This window comes from Nomascus leucogenys, chromosome 6, assembly GCF_006542625.1.
Source record: "Nomascus leucogenys isolate Asia chromosome 6, Asia_NLE_v1, whole genome shotgun sequence".
Taxonomy (NCBI): Eukaryota; Metazoa; Chordata; class Mammalia; order Primates; family Hylobatidae; genus Nomascus; species Nomascus leucogenys.
The window spans coordinates 35,834,944-35,850,522 of record NC_044386.1 but is presented as its reverse complement, the minus strand read 5'-3'; the positions used below and the strand labels follow the sequence as shown (position 1 = coordinate 35,850,522).

The following is a 15,579-nucleotide window of genomic DNA, read 5'->3' as shown; positions in this document are numbered from 1 at the left end:
CCAGGCTAGAGTGCAGTGGAATGATCATAGCTCACTGCATCCTCAAACTCCTCGACTCAAGTGATCATCTTGCCCCAGCCTCCTGAGTAGCTAGGACTACAGGAACGTGCCACCACACCCAGTAAATTTTTAAATTTTTTGTAGAGATGGGATTTCACTATGTTCCTAGTCTCAAAATTCTGGCCTCAAGCAGTCCTCCCACCTTGGCTTCCCAAAGTGCTTTTTTTTTTAAGTATAGGAGTACACTCTAAGATAATGATAAAAGATGTAGTATAGTAAATAGGTAAACCAGTAACATAGTCATTTATTATCATTATCAGGTATTATGTAATTGTACATAATTCTATATATAATACTTTTAAACAACTGGCAGTGCAGTGGGTTTGTTTACTGCAGCATCACCACAAACAGTTGAGTAAATATTGCCCTGTGACAGACAATATGACTGCTGCTATAGTTTCACTAGGCGATAGGAATTTTTCAGCTTCATCGTAATCTTAGGGAACGACCATCGTATATGTGATCCATCATTGACTAAAATATTGTTATGTGGCATGTCATTGTATTAATAGTTCTGTTTTTATCATTTTAAAAATTATGTGAATAGAACATTTAAAAATCTTAAAAGTGTTTCATAAAAATAAAGGAGGTGTATTTGTTTGCTAATTTAGCGAGGTCTACTTGAAGTGCTTTATGATATCTTTCGTCTTCCTCTACCTGTTGTGACTGAGGAGTTCATAGAAGCACTACTCAGTGTAGGTAAGTATTGAAGTACATTTGTGTCTTTTCATATATTGTAATTTTTATTTAATGGAGACGAAGCTCCTAAAAGGAGAAATACTAAATATTGAACACCATTTTCTTTTCTTGCTGCATAATTGTGACAGAAAATTAATATAAAAATAAAACCTCAAGTTCCTAAAACAGAAATTTTAATTTCTTCTTTATCACCTTGGCTCTTACAGCAATTAAATTAATAGGAATGGGCCAAAAAAGGAAAAGAGGAAACAGTAAGAAACCTATGTAATCCTCAGATTATCTAATTCTCATATTATTTGAGCCAAATGACTTAAAGTACCGAAGTCCCAAAATGAAGGAAATTAGATCTGCGTATATTTACATAACTAATTTTTGTCTGTATCTTTTTGAATATATGGTATTTAACCAGCACATTTTAAAGTTCTTTATAGCCTGGCTAGCTGATGGTTTTATACTTATCTGAAATGCTTCAGTGATATCTAATCTTTTCCCTACCATATTTTAACTATTTTAGATCCAGGGAGGTTCCAAGACAGTTGGAGGCTTTCAGATGGCTTTGTGGCAGCTGAGGCAAAAACTATTCTTCCTCATCGTGCCAGATCCAGGTAGAATTTAAATACAGAAAGGGTTTCAATTTATTAGAATTAGGGTTTTTATGTTAGACTGTGTAATCTATGAAACTTTATTTAAATTGTTTCTGTGCTGTTTTTTCCAGGCCAGACCTCATGGATAATTATTTGGCATTGATACTCTCTGCATTTATTCGTAATGGACTTTTAGAGGTAAGACTTACAAACCTTATTTTATTCCATTTTGTTTATTTTCTCTAACAGATTCTTTCAGGCCAGGCGTGGTGGCTCATGCCTGTAATCCCAACACTTTGAGAAGCCAAGGCAGGTGGATCACTTTAGGCCAAGAGTTCGAGACCAGCCTGACCAACATGGTGAAACTGTGTCTCGACTAAATGTACAAAAATTAGCCATGCATGGTGGCACACCCCTGTAGTCCCAGCTACTCGGGAGGCTGACACACAAGAATTGCTTGAACCTGGGAGGCAGAGGTTAATACTGAGCCGAGATCTTGCCATTGCATTCGAGCCTGGGCAACAGAGCCGAGACTCTTGTCTCAAAAAAAAAAAAAAAAAAAAAAATTCAGAGTGAAAAATAAATTTGACACATACATGTTTTCATATGTATTATTTTGCAACAGTGGTGTTATCTTTTTATTTTCAAAGGGCCTAGTTGAAGTGATAACAAACAGTGATGATCATATCTCAGTTAGAGCTACCATCCTTTTAGGAGAGCTTTTACATATGGTAAGTTTAGCAACTTCTGATTATATGTTTCATACCTTTAATGTTTGAATTTATAAAACAAGTTATTTTAATGGTGTTGCTTTGTATTATCTCAAAATAAATTTGCATTTCTTATAAATGTTTATCTTAGCATTACAAAAAGCCCTTGGTACTGTATCCTGAGACACATACATACGTGCGCACATACGCATGCACACGCATATTTCGATTGGTTTTGTAAATGGAATAAATATACAACATGCAAAGTACTGAAATGTTGATTTTTACACTCACTTTCAAAGTTGACATTTTCGTCCTGTAAATCTTAATTGATCTCAGAAAGACTTCCTAAGAAGCAAAAAATTGCAAAACTATGGATACTACTTCAGTCTGCTAAGAATGTACTTGATACATGGTAGTCAGTGCCTGAATTTTAGAAAGCTTTGTGCAGAAGCTTTAAATACAGTCTTGGTTGAACATTATAGTCTTTTCTATAAACTTGTAGTTTGAGGTTCAGAAGATGGGCTTTTTTTGTTTTTTTGGTTTTTGTTTTTCTTTTCACCATGATTTTGTGATTACAGTAACTTTTGGAAAGTAGGAGCTAGGAAAGTGATTTGACAATTCTTTACTCTCAGCAAATCGATCAATGAGGGATCCCTGATAGTTTGCAAGGTAGGAATTTATATTTTTAGATTACTTACTAGTTAGTAAATACAAAATAAAAAGAGCCATTTAAAACTCATTAAGGAAGAATTGATTCTATGGCAAATCTTTTGAAATTATGTCATAGTTTGCTATTTTTAGCAGATGTTTTTTGTTTAGGTTTTTCTTTCTTGATCTCTTCCCCTCCTTCCCACCCTTGTTTCCCCTTCATAGTGACTGGCCTGTGTGAGTGAGGTAAAGAGCATTAAGCAGAATTTAATTTAACTTTCTTTTTTTAAATCAGTGAATTATTTAGTTGCTTGCTCTGTTCTTTTTTGGCCCCTCTGTGAAAGAATTATGTAGAGTCAGAGGCTTTCAGGTCTGATTATTTGTCTTTTAATTCTTAAGATGTCATTTCCTATTCAAGAATACCAATATTCAGAGTTATTTGCTTTTATATGAAGGAATCTCTATACATTTTATCTTTTTCCCTTGTCCCATACCCAGAATTCTGTAATTCTCTTGAAATAAAAGAGCTAGTTATTTTGCTTATTATTACGTTTTCTATCTTCCACATTTGATCAGTGCACTTGTCTTCATTGATAGCTGGTTGGGTGGTGAGGTTTTTGTTTGGAAAGTAGAAATTAATATTTCTTGTTTTAAAGATTATGGCATATGGGACAAATCTATTTTGAGAAAGTAGTTTTTAAAACTTAAGAAGTCAACTCATAAATTTGGATATGGCAACTAGCATTTTAAATGTTATTTTAAACATAGGTTGATTCCTGTAGTGTTTTGACATATAATCCCTTCTGGTCATTTAAGAATTGAGTTTAACTGGGTACCACTTAAAACCATAATATTATAATAAAGAATCTATGAAACTTAATGGTTATGTTAATATGTGTGTATCTGTATATTTCATCCTTGTTGAAAGTATTATAGATATGATAAAAATATAAATAAGCATGTATTGGGAAAATAAGTTAATTTTATGAGTAAAACCTCAGAATTTGTAATAGTCTTGAATACAGCATTATATGTGCAGGTAATCTACAACATAAACTAGTTCTACTTCTGAAAACTCATGTAAAATGTTATGCTTCATTTTAGGCAAACACAATTCTTCCTCATTCACATAGCCATCATTTGCACTGCTTGCCAACCCTAATGAATATGGCTGCATCCTTTGATATCCCCAAGGAAAAGAGACTGTAAGTATCAGAGCTTTAGCAAAGCTTTTGTTTGATGTATTTAATATTCAATTAGATTATTGTCTCTTCTTTTAAAAAAAAATAGTATGGATAGGTTATAGTGGGAAATTCTTTTAAGGAATTTGCTAAAGGAAAAATTAATAGTTCTAAAAATATTTAATGTGTTTTTTAGGCTACAAAATACTAATAGTATAATAAAATCACTTTTTTCTAGCATGTTTGTAGACAAGGATATAGAATGGTTATCATATTACTGAAAATGTTAGCTGAGAGATTTTTGGACTCCTTTATGTCATGAGCAGCAATTCTGGCTCTTTTTTTTTATGTCTATGAACTATTTCAAATAAAGCTTTACAGTATTAATATATTATTTTACTTGCATGGTTAAAAATGTTGGAATTTAGTAACAAGTACTACTGGGCCACATAGCAATAAGCTGAACTCTTGCTACTAAAGGAGATACTGCAAACATAGAATTTACGAACAAAATTATGGTAATACAACTGTAGCTCTGCTGGAATTCCAGTGCTAATAATAAAATATATATAAAAGGTAATGATGGAAGGGCTCAATTGGGAAGTGCTAGAAGGAACTTAGTTTGACTTGGCAAAGTTTATATCTAGGCTAGGAATGTCTTTTTGTGGTTGTTTTTTTATTTTGTTATTATGATCAGAAACGTATATGGACCATTTTATTTTTTTGCTTGATGTTAGTGAAATGGAGTTTTTTAGCTATTCAAAACTATGTATTTTTGTTAAGAGTTATAGTACATTTTTGAAAAGTTTACTTAGCTTTTATAATAAAGTACACTTAATAATCTTAATTTTCATTCTGCCATTGGAAATACTGTTTAACAGACCAAAGTTGTCTTATAAACTGAGGGCATTAGGAGTTATCTCAGTTCTGTCTCTAGGCTTACATCAGTAATAGTAGCTTTTAGCTTTTGTATTAGTAGTTTCATGATGGAAGAATATACTTTCCCAATACCTGATAGACCTAAACTCTGGGTTAGATTATGGCCACAAATTCCAGGGTTCATCAGGAATTCAAATTTATCTTCAGAATTCCAGTAAGAATAGTCCTCTTAAAATAGTTTTATGTTTAGCTCAGTAAGCTTTCTTTATTGATAAATACTTTTCAGTCAGCACATCCCAATATTTAAAAATTCTACTTACTAGAAATTCTGAAGGTGAGACTTGCCACCAAATTCTTGAAAATGGCACTTTTATTTACCACAAAGAATTAAATATAATTTATAAAAATATACCATTTGCAGTTACAGACCAATGTGGAAAATAGAGGCTGTTCACTTGATACTGGGATCATTGATTATCCATATGAGAGTACAGTGAAATTATTTCAACCTCATATCGTAAACAAAAATAAGTTTCAGGCAGATTAAGGATTTATATGTGAAAAGCAAAGCTTTAAAACTTTGATAAGAAAATATAGAAAACTAGGTTTCTGACCTTGTAGGAGTTCTTAAAACCAATATACAAAAAATACCTACCACCATAGAAGAAAAGTTTAGTAAGTACATGTTCAATTGCATCTAAATAATCAGTGTGTCTTTATATAAATCAGTAGTGTTGTTTATTTTTTGTATTTGATGAAATAATTTACTTTATCAATAATAATTTCTAGCCTTGAACTTACATAAGCTTTAATAATTTACCAAGGTAATCTCTTAAATTATGTTGTATTAATTGAATTGTTTTTCTCATTAGGCGAGCCAGTGCAGCCTTGAACTGTTTAAAACGCTTCCATGAAATGAAGAAACGAGGACCTAAGCCTTATAGTCTTCACTTAGACCACATTATTCAGAAAGCAATTGCAACACACCAGAAACGGGATCAGTATCTCCGAGTTCAGAAAGATATATTTGTTCTTAAGGTGCTGACATGAAATCATGATTTTCAACTTAAAAACAACATCTTAATTCCTTAACCACTGGATTTTAGTATGCATGTATTTGAGTTTACACTTTTCTTCATGCATATGAATTTTCAGATGGCTTCTGAGTTTTATAATTTGGAGATGGGTTTTTATAACTTTAAAAAACCTTGATCTATCCTTAAATGGAAAAGCTGCCTTTCAGGTTTTCAAATTTGAACTTAGTTTTCTGATATGGGGACAGTTTGCCTTAATTTTTCTTATTACTTTCTGATGATTTTAGGATACAGAGGAAGCTCTTTTAATTAACCTTAGAGATAGCCAAGTCCTTCAACATAAAGAGAATCTTGAATGGAATTGGAATCTTATAGGGACCATTCTTAAGGTATGAAAAGATACTTCATGGTAATTGCTTGTCTTTAATTTTATTATTAATTATAACGTAATTATATGTTTGAGAATTGATAAGTACATATGTAATATAACATATTATGTTTTTCTAGTGGCCAAATGTAAATCTAAGAAACTATAAAGATGAACAGTTACACAGGTATGTAAGAACTATTTTGCATTTAAATTTAAAGAACTTAAATATGGATATTAGGCCTAATGCCTGTTAAAATATGTAATAATTTTAAAGACATATACATACATTTTAACAATTTCTCTTCAATAGGTACTCATATGTTTTTTAATATAGTCTTATTTTATAACCAAAACATATTAGCAAATTCTTTTTCTAGTTATTTACATTCTGCTTTTAGTTGTGGAATAGATGAAGTAGTTCAGATAAAAGTTTTTCAAATTGGGGTAATATCAATTGTATAGTGGGTCTTAGCCCTAACATATGAGGATGACATAATAAAGACTTATATTTTTAATATACAACTTTTATTCCTGTTTGACTTTGGAGTTATCTATTATAACTGCTGTTTACATTCTCTTTAACCACACCTTCCGTAACCCGTGCAAATGTTTGTAGTGTGAAGAACACTTTAAGCTACGATGCTGTTCTTCGTTACACCCATATGTTTTTACTCCTGAGTTTAGACTAACCAGCTATTACTGCTGATCTCAGAAAGAGGTCCTTAGTATGTTTGAGAAATTGATGTCATTAACATTATTATTTGATTGCATTCGCTATTCATGATATGTAACCTAATATCTATAAAAATTTTAAGAAATAAAGATAACTTATAAATTGCACTGAAATATAAAAGCATAGTACTGACTTCTTATACTCCTTGAGAACACAGATGATGTCTTACTCAACTTTGTTTTCCCAGCTCCTGGATTGGACACCTCTATTGGATTGAATTGTAGTGCATGAAATTGAACTGAACTAAATTCAATAGAAGCTTAGAACATAATGTTGAAAGATATAATGTTGAAAGATCATAAATTATGTCTATAAATTCATTGGCCTAAATTGCAACTTTTATGCTTGACCTTTTGCCTAATTGTGAAAAACCAACAAAATCATAGTGTAGTATCTTACAATTATCTTAACAATAGAACATTATTGAGCCATGGGACAAGGTTCTTCATGAATACAGTAGAAGAAAATTTAAGTTCAGGTGACATCCTCATTTATCCAATTTTTATATTCTAGCTATGTTAAATATGCATTCATCCGGCTAGCATCTTTCTTCTAACCATCTCACCATAAAATTCTTACTCCACAGAGATATTTTTTTAAATGAAGGTTTTTTGTTTGTTTGGTTTTTGGGTTTTTTTTTTGGTATGAAATGTACTGTATTAGTCCATTCTCATGCTGCTATAAATCACTGCCTGAGACTGGCAGTTATTTATAACTGCCTCTACAGATAATATGGAAATTATCTATAAAGGAAAGAGGTTTAATTGACTCACAATTCCACATGGCTAGGGAGGCCTCAGGAAACATAATTGTGGCAGAAGGGGAAGCAAACGTATCCTTCTTCATATGGCAGCAGGAGAGGGAAGTACAGAGCACAGGGGGAAAAGCTGGTGATAAAAACATCAGATGTGAGAACTCACTATCACGAGAACAGCATAAGGGTAACTGCCCCCATAATCTTATCTCCTCTCATGAGGTCCCTTTCACAACATTATGGGGATTATGAGAACTACAATTCAAGATGAGATTTGGGTGGGGGCACAGGCAGACCATATCATGTACCAACCACTTTTAATACATTTCTTGCCATTTATCCCAATGGTTCAGACCCAAAACATATTCTGAAAGTCTTATTATGTCCTAAGTAATGGTTAATATTCTAAAATAATTGCTTCATTTCTTACCTTGTTGCTACTTGTGTTTTGATTTTAGGTTTGTACGGAGACTACTTTATTTTTACAAGCCCAGCAGTAAATTATATGCCAACTTGGATCTGGATTTTGCCAAGGCCAAACAGCTCACGGTTGTAGGTTGCCAGTTTACAGAATTTCTTCTTGAATCTGAAGAGGTGGGCATTCTGAATATTTTCCAGAGCAAATGTTTTTTATTGAATTTGCTTCCCTTACCCTCCCTCTGTTTCCACCTTTTGTTTTGCTTTTATTTCTGAATATGCATAAGCTGTATTTGGAAACATAGGAAATGATCCCAGACCTAGAGTTGAATCCCGACTTAGTCACTAGTTATGAGACTGGGCAAGTTATCTGCCCTCTAGAAGACCTGGTTTACTCTTCTGTAAAATGGAGAATAATATCATCTCCATGCAGCATTGTGTTGAAGTGGATTAAAAAACAATAGGTGCTCACTGATTGATAGCTATTATTGGTAACTTCATCATTATTATTAAGTTTTTGTACGTGATTGAAGCTGATTTTCCAATTACAGATTTTGAATGCTTTTCTCACAATATCACAATGTATTTACTTTTAGGATGGGCAAGGATACTTAGAAGATCTAGTAAAGGATATTGTTCATTGGCTCAATGCTTCATCTGGAATGAAACCCGAAAGAAGTCTTCAAAACAATGGTTTATTGACCACCCTTAGTCAACACTACTTTTTATTTATTGGAACACTTTCTTGCCACCCTCATGGAGTTAAAATGCTGGAAAAATGCAGTGTATTTCAGTGGTGAGCATTCCTAGATTTTGTTGCAATAGATACATGAACTTTATTTTTAATGTAGTTAGATATGGTATGCTTTTTAGTCTGTATACATGTGTTTGGTTAAGTTTTATTTTAAATTAGCATTATCTTTGCTTTAATATTCTTTTTAAAATTGTTGTTATTAAATGCTTCCTTTCCGAAAAGCTTGTTTATATTAGGAATTTTAAAAATATACATTGAATTGACTTCATGCTCTTCCCACTCCAGCATTCAAAATAGTAACTATGTGTGATGATTGATGTGTTCATTGATTGTGGTAATCTTCACAATGTATGTGTATATCAAATCAAGTTATACACCTTGAATAATACAATTTTTATTTGTCATTTATACTTCAGTAAAGCTGGAAAAAATATTTGTTTAATTAATATATCAATATAGTAATTTCTTTTAACCTTTCTTATTTTTTTTTCTTTTAAGTCTCCTTAATCTTTGCTCCTTGAAAAACCAAGATCACTTGCTAAAACTTACTGTTTCTAGCTTGGACTATAGCAGAGATGGATTGGCTAGAGTCATCCTTTCCAAAATTTTAACTGCAGCTACTGATGTGAGTATAACATAGCCAGTAAAACTATTTTTATAACCAATTAATCCACTACTTTATGAATTTTGGGCTAAGTAAAATTAATTTTAAGTGCTAAGAATATGATATGGAAATTGAGTTTACTTTAAAATTTTAGTTTCTCCAAGGAACTGCATATAGTACTCATATTTTTATATCACGGGGAAGAAGCTGCTAGATAGAAAGGGTAGTATTTTATTTTACAAGAACCAAAGAAGTATTCATATCAAGAGCTAGACCACCAGTTCCAGGCATTCTTCCCTTTTCAAGTAGCAGGACTATCCCAAAATAAAATCAAATAGGCTATTTATGGTGAAGTTTTTTTTTTTTTTAATGTATTCATTTATCTTTATAGGCCTGCAGACTCTATGCAACAAAACATTTAAGGGTATTATTGAGAGCTAATGTTGAATTCTTTAATAATTGGGGAATTGAGTTGTTAGTGACCCAGCTACATGATAAAAACAAAACGATTTCTTCTGAAGCTCTTGATATCCTCGATGAAGCATGTGAAGACAAGGTAAAGGTTCATTTTTTATAATTTAATACTTAAATTTTTTTGAAATACTCATTTGACAATTTTGTAAAAGTATATAATAGGCATTTTGGAACTAAAAATTTTGCTATTTTTAGACAATTGTAAAAAATAATGATAATCTCTTTAGGCCAATCTTCATGCTCTCATTCAGATGAAACCAGCGTTATCCCACCTTGGAGACAAGGGTTTGCTTCTCCTCCTGAGGTAAATTTTCAGTTATGTTTTTTTGTTGTGTTCTTTGGCAGTGTATTTTAAAGATAGATTCAAATCCAAATGGGAAATACGCTAAAGAGTTTACCTTTTAATATTGAAACATTGTCTTTTCATTGTTTTGGGTTTTTCTTTTTTTTTGGTCTATTCATACTTTTCATGACATTTTCCTTTTTTTTTTTTTTTTTTTTATTGAGACAGAGCCTCACTTTGTCATCCAGGCCAGTGTGCAATGGTCCAATCTTGGCTCAATGCAACCACTGCCTCCCAAGTTCAAGTGATTCTCCTGCCTCAGCCTCCCAAGTAGCTGAGACTAAAGGCACGCGCCACCACTCCCAGCTAATTTTTTGTATTTTTAGTAGAGTCGGAGTTTCACCATGTTGGCCAGGCTGGTCTTGAATTCTTGACCTCAGGTGATCCACCCACCTTGGCCTCCCACAGTGCTGGAATTACAGGCATGAGCCACCGTCCCTGGCTGACATTTTCTTTATTGTGATTGGGTTCGCGTGTTGTTGCAAAGATTGTGAAAATTTACTTGTAATTGAAGTTACAATAAATTATAGTTGACCTTTTAGTTTTAGGAACGAACTATTCCTAAAGTCTTTTAGCTCCTTATACTTTTTAAAATTTTAGTTATTTTGGCTTCTTAAGATACTTTTTTGCCAGACTCAATGTTAAATTATTGCTTGTTTTAATTTGCAGATTTCTCTCCATTCCAAAAGGATTTTCCTATCTGAATGAAAGAGGTTATGTAGCAAAACAGTTGGAAAAGTGGCACAAGGTAACTTCTTATTTGAATAAGGTTGAATTTGTGTGTTTTTATCTTCTGAAATTGATTTGTGAATTTAGAGGATGGTTTTTTATGTCAGTTTTTTGAAATTAATAAGGTTAAATATTTAAACATCAATATCAAGTTGAGTCCTAAATTCTGCATAATTGCTAGTATTTATAGTTATACATTTTTTTAAACTACAGTTATTTCTTTTGTTCTGAACTGTTGACTGTATTCATTCTATTGAAATTTGACTTTCAACTCATTTGATTTTATAATCTAATTTTTGGCCTTTTTATCATTTCTTTCATTCTTGGGTCCCTTAATATGGCCTACAACTTTGCATGAGCCCTTTTAAGCTAAAACTAAAATAATTTTTTTAAATGAAGGGAGATTGAAATCCCAAGGAGATATAATCATTTAGTTAAACTTTACTTTAGGATACTACTTTACCTAAATCTGAGAATGAACTTGCTGTCATAGGGAAACCTGCTAAGAAGGGAGTAGTTTGTAGATATGAAACAACTTTTCTAGCTTTTCTTCAGCTGGTGATTGCTGTGGCTTCATTATTTTGTTTGAAGTATTATAAGTCATCAAAGCATCTTGGAAACCCGTGGTCAAAATGATCTTTACCAATATAAATGATTTTTAGATTTTTCATCATTTCAGATCAGTTATCCTGTTTTCTCTTTTTTGTTAACATAGTTACAGATTCTTTTATAGTGTCTGTATTGAACCATATTTCATAAGAGATACTCCTTAAATGGACTAAAACTTTGAAGCATACAACTTAAGGCATGAAGTCTTTTAGTATTTGATGAATTGTAGAACCGAGACAAGATGTGATAGGTTTGTTTCCTAGAAGATATTTAAATCATCATAATAAAATTTATTATACAAATCATAGTATTAGAAAATTGCTTAGAATATTGGTGCAGTGCTTGCAAATAGCATAAAATATAAGAGCTATAACAAAGTTATATGCAAGGTATAAGGGAACACAGAGGAGAGATTAATGATTCTGCCTTAGGGATTATCAGAAGAAATGTTGGATAGGCGCAGTAGATGTGATACTTGAAATGGTCTTGAGGAGTAAGTAGGCAAATAAATTAGAAGAAGGCTATCCATGGAAGAAGGAGCAGAATAAAGCTGTGTAGATCATTGGAACATTATAGACTTATAAAGAAAGTCATATTCCAAGGTAGTTGGAACTAAGATAAGCGTGGAGTGGCAAGATGAGGCTGGAATGGTAAATTAAAGCTAGATTGTAAAAGGCCTCGTAAGCCATATTATATCATCCTAAGGGATTTCAATTGTATATATAGTGGGGAATTCTTAACAGCTTTTAAATAGTGATCAGAGTTGTACTTTAGTAATCTGACAGGTTGCAGTGGAGAGGCGGAATTTTGATTATTGAAGGGAAAGTCTGGGAATATTGACACAAGTTTAGAAACAAGAATTGATGACTGCCTGAACTTCACTGGTAGTTAGGTTGAATAGATAAGGACACATTTTCTGGGCATTTTCAAAATAAGATGGACAGAATTTGTGGGCTGATTGGATACAGTAAATAAGAGGTCCAACTTGGCTCATAAGGTTTCTAATTTAATGACTGAATATATAATGGATCACTATTAAGAGATCACATTTATAAAAAGTGGTTTGTTAAGATTAGGATAATGATTCTTCAGTATGTTGAACTGGCATTGTCTGTGCAATAACCAAGTGATGGCTTGAAAATGTGGATGTGGAGCTCAGATTTGTGAGGAAGATGGTGGATATGGGGGTCATTAGTATATAGTACTAGTTGAAACCTGAGCCAAAAGCTTATGGATATGATAGAACATTTGCATTCATAATACCTTGATCTGTCTACCCTTTGCTAAGTATCTGACATATTCTAAATTTAGTGACTCATTGTGATACTATGTGCAATTAAAACAATATCATCCTCTAGGAATATAACTCCAAATATGTTGACTTGATTGAGGAACAACTCAATGAAGCACTTACTACTTATCGGAAGCCTGTTGATGGTGATAACTATGTTCGTCGGAGTAACCAAAGGTGTGTACCCAGTGCTAGTTCTCAATTACAGATTTAAAACTAGTTCATCATAAATTATTTTTAACATTTCTGAGTTTTTGTACATTCTGCTTCTTACATGATATAGGAAGAATCTTAATGTGCAGCATTAATTGCTCAAAAATTCAGTGGCATTCATAGCATGTTGAATATCCTTACTGATAATGCATTCACATATACTCCATGCTGGCACCCCAGTCTGTATTTCTAGCCCTAGATTCTCTTACCAGTGCTTTGAGATCTGATAAACTGTTACAGGTTGAACATCACTTATCCAAAATGCTTGAGTCCAGAAATGTTTCGCATTTCAGATTTTTTCAGATTTTGGAATATTTGCATATATATCACAAGATATCTTGGAAATGGTACCCAAGTCTAAACATGAAATTAATCTGTTTCATATACACCTTATACACGTAGCCTAAACATAATTTTATGCAGTGTTATAAGTAATTTTGTGTATGAAATAGTTTGCATTAAATGCTAATGTGTGGAATTTTCCATTTACAGTGTCATGTCAGTGCTCAAAAAGTTTTGGATTTTGGATCATTTTGGATTAGGGATGCCCAGCCTATATTTTACCTAAGAAATCCTCATTCCTTGTTACTTTCATATTTTTATTTATGCTGGAGAGTTGTATCTAATTTTATTTATCAAATATTTATTAAAATTCTTTTCTAATTAGCATATTTAAATTAGCCAAGAGATATAGTAATCATCTTTATTATACTAGATTACAGCGTCCTCATGTCTACCTGCCTGTACACCTTTATGGACAACTAGTACACCATAAAACAGGCTGCCATTTGTTGGAAGTACAGGTAAAAACATAATTCACTTATTTTAAGTAGTTACAATAGTAAAAAAAACAAAATCTTAACATTGCTAAAATATTACGTTTGCAAAAACTTCTCAAAAGCTTTAATATCAGTGGTGTAATTGCTTTTAAATTCATCTATTTTGTAATTGACTTAGGCATTCTATATTTATTAACCTGAGAAATATTAATGGCCTTGCAATGCATTAACTGACTTGTGTATGACCTTTCAAATAACTAACTTGTTATGTAGAATAAGCAATCCAATGAAGATCTGAGTTCTTTTCTTAGAGCTTATTGGAGAAATTCAGATCTCCAAAAATGTACTGAAAAACTGAGTTTTTCTTCCACCCATTGGGAAATTAAACTGAACCTGATACAGTTTAAGTTATCCTTGCCGAGCAATAAATTCAAAGTTGCCGATTGTGAGCACGTTTTATTTTCGTGTACTTCATGGAATGTAGCAAGCATAGGCAAGCAGTTGTTCTCTGAGTTATAATACATACACCGCATTTATGGTTCTGAATACGTCATGCAACTGTTTTCAATAAATGTAACCTTTCTCTTATTTTAGAAATAAATAGTTATAGGAATATTTGTTTATGTGACAGAACGATAGTTATTTAACAATTTAGTTCCCGTTTGTATCAGTATTCATCTCAAGAGCACAAAGTTTTGCATAAACGTACTCTATAGTTTCATGTGTTTTTATATTACATCTGTGAAAACTGTTGGGACAAATATTTTCATATTAACATTTGAAAATTTCACTAAAAATTTAAATGATTTTCTCAGTGTTACTACTTACATAGTATGATAAAACCTAAGCACTCATTTACTTTCTATTTTAAAGAATAAGTATGATTATTTAGTAATACTAAGTGCCAAGTACTTTGATAAGCACTGTATGTGCAATAATTTATTAAATCCTGAAACCTTATGATGCAAATGTTATTATCACTCTTCTAGATATTAGGAAATCAAAGGATGGGGAGATGAAGTAACTTGCCCAAGGCCATGCAGTTGATAAGTGATAATTCTAGAACGTGAATTCAGAACCCCTGCCCTAATGCTGCTTCTCAAGAAATTTTACATAAAATTATTTAGAATTTTAAGTATGCAAAAATGACAAAAAACAAACATTATATTGGTTTTAGGATTAAATAAGAATATATTAAATACATAAATATATTATTACTCATGGTATTTTTTTTTCTTTCTCCAGAATATTATTACAGAACTCTGTCGTAATGTTCGTACACCAGATTTGGATAAGTGGGAAGAAATTAAAAAACTGAAAGCATCTCTTTGGGCCTTGGTTTGTAATAAACACTTCTGTAAGATCTTCGCAATTTTTAGATTTTTCAGTTTTTTTTTTTTTTCATTTATACTAAATAGATAAATATTGTTTTCTTTGGAACTACTTCTTAGATTAATATTTAAGACTGGATTGTTCCTGCCAATTTAAGTGTATTATCTCTATATTGAAGAATAGATGGTTGAACTATTAGTTTCGTGACTTTCGTTTTGTTGCTAAGACAACTAGAATTAATTCATGCCTAATGTTTTTTACGTGAGGAGGCTTTTACATTTTTTCTCTCTCAGAGATGAGGTTAAATTTGTTTCTTGGTAGCTTTCCAAATCTTTTGCAATAGTTACTCTTATAAATATATTTGATGTAAGTGATTTCT

General features: G+C 32.0%; 1 protein-coding gene across 6 annotated transcripts in view; it reads left to right on the top strand.

Annotated features, from left to right (window-relative positions):
- Positions 1–15,579, top strand: part of RICTOR (RPTOR independent companion of MTOR complex 2) — a 135,055-nt gene that overhangs the window by 104,331 nt on the left and 15,145 nt on the right. For all 6 annotated transcript variants that reach the window (XM_030814009.1, XM_030814008.1, XM_030814007.1 and 3 more), the window contains 17 exons: positions 672–759; positions 1,274–1,364; positions 1,475–1,541; positions 1,994–2,074; positions 3,809–3,909; positions 5,637–5,802; positions 6,086–6,187; positions 6,306–6,352; positions 8,114–8,249; positions 8,669–8,868; positions 9,325–9,451; positions 9,822–9,986; positions 10,132–10,208; positions 10,917–10,995; positions 12,944–13,053; positions 13,805–13,892; positions 15,114–15,206. In XM_030814009.1, the coding sequence (XP_030669869.1) occupies positions 672–759; positions 1,274–1,364; positions 1,475–1,541; positions 1,994–2,074; positions 3,809–3,909; positions 5,637–5,802; positions 6,086–6,187; positions 6,306–6,352; positions 8,114–8,249; positions 8,669–8,868; positions 9,325–9,451; positions 9,822–9,986; positions 10,132–10,208; positions 10,917–10,995; positions 12,944–13,053; positions 13,805–13,892; positions 15,114–15,206 (1,818 nt within the window). The remainder of the gene's footprint in view (positions 1–671; positions 760–1,273; positions 1,365–1,474; positions 1,542–1,993; positions 2,075–3,808; positions 3,910–5,636; positions 5,803–6,085; positions 6,188–6,305; positions 6,353–8,113; positions 8,250–8,668; positions 8,869–9,324; positions 9,452–9,821; positions 9,987–10,131; positions 10,209–10,916; positions 10,996–12,943; positions 13,054–13,804; positions 13,893–15,113; positions 15,207–15,579) is intronic.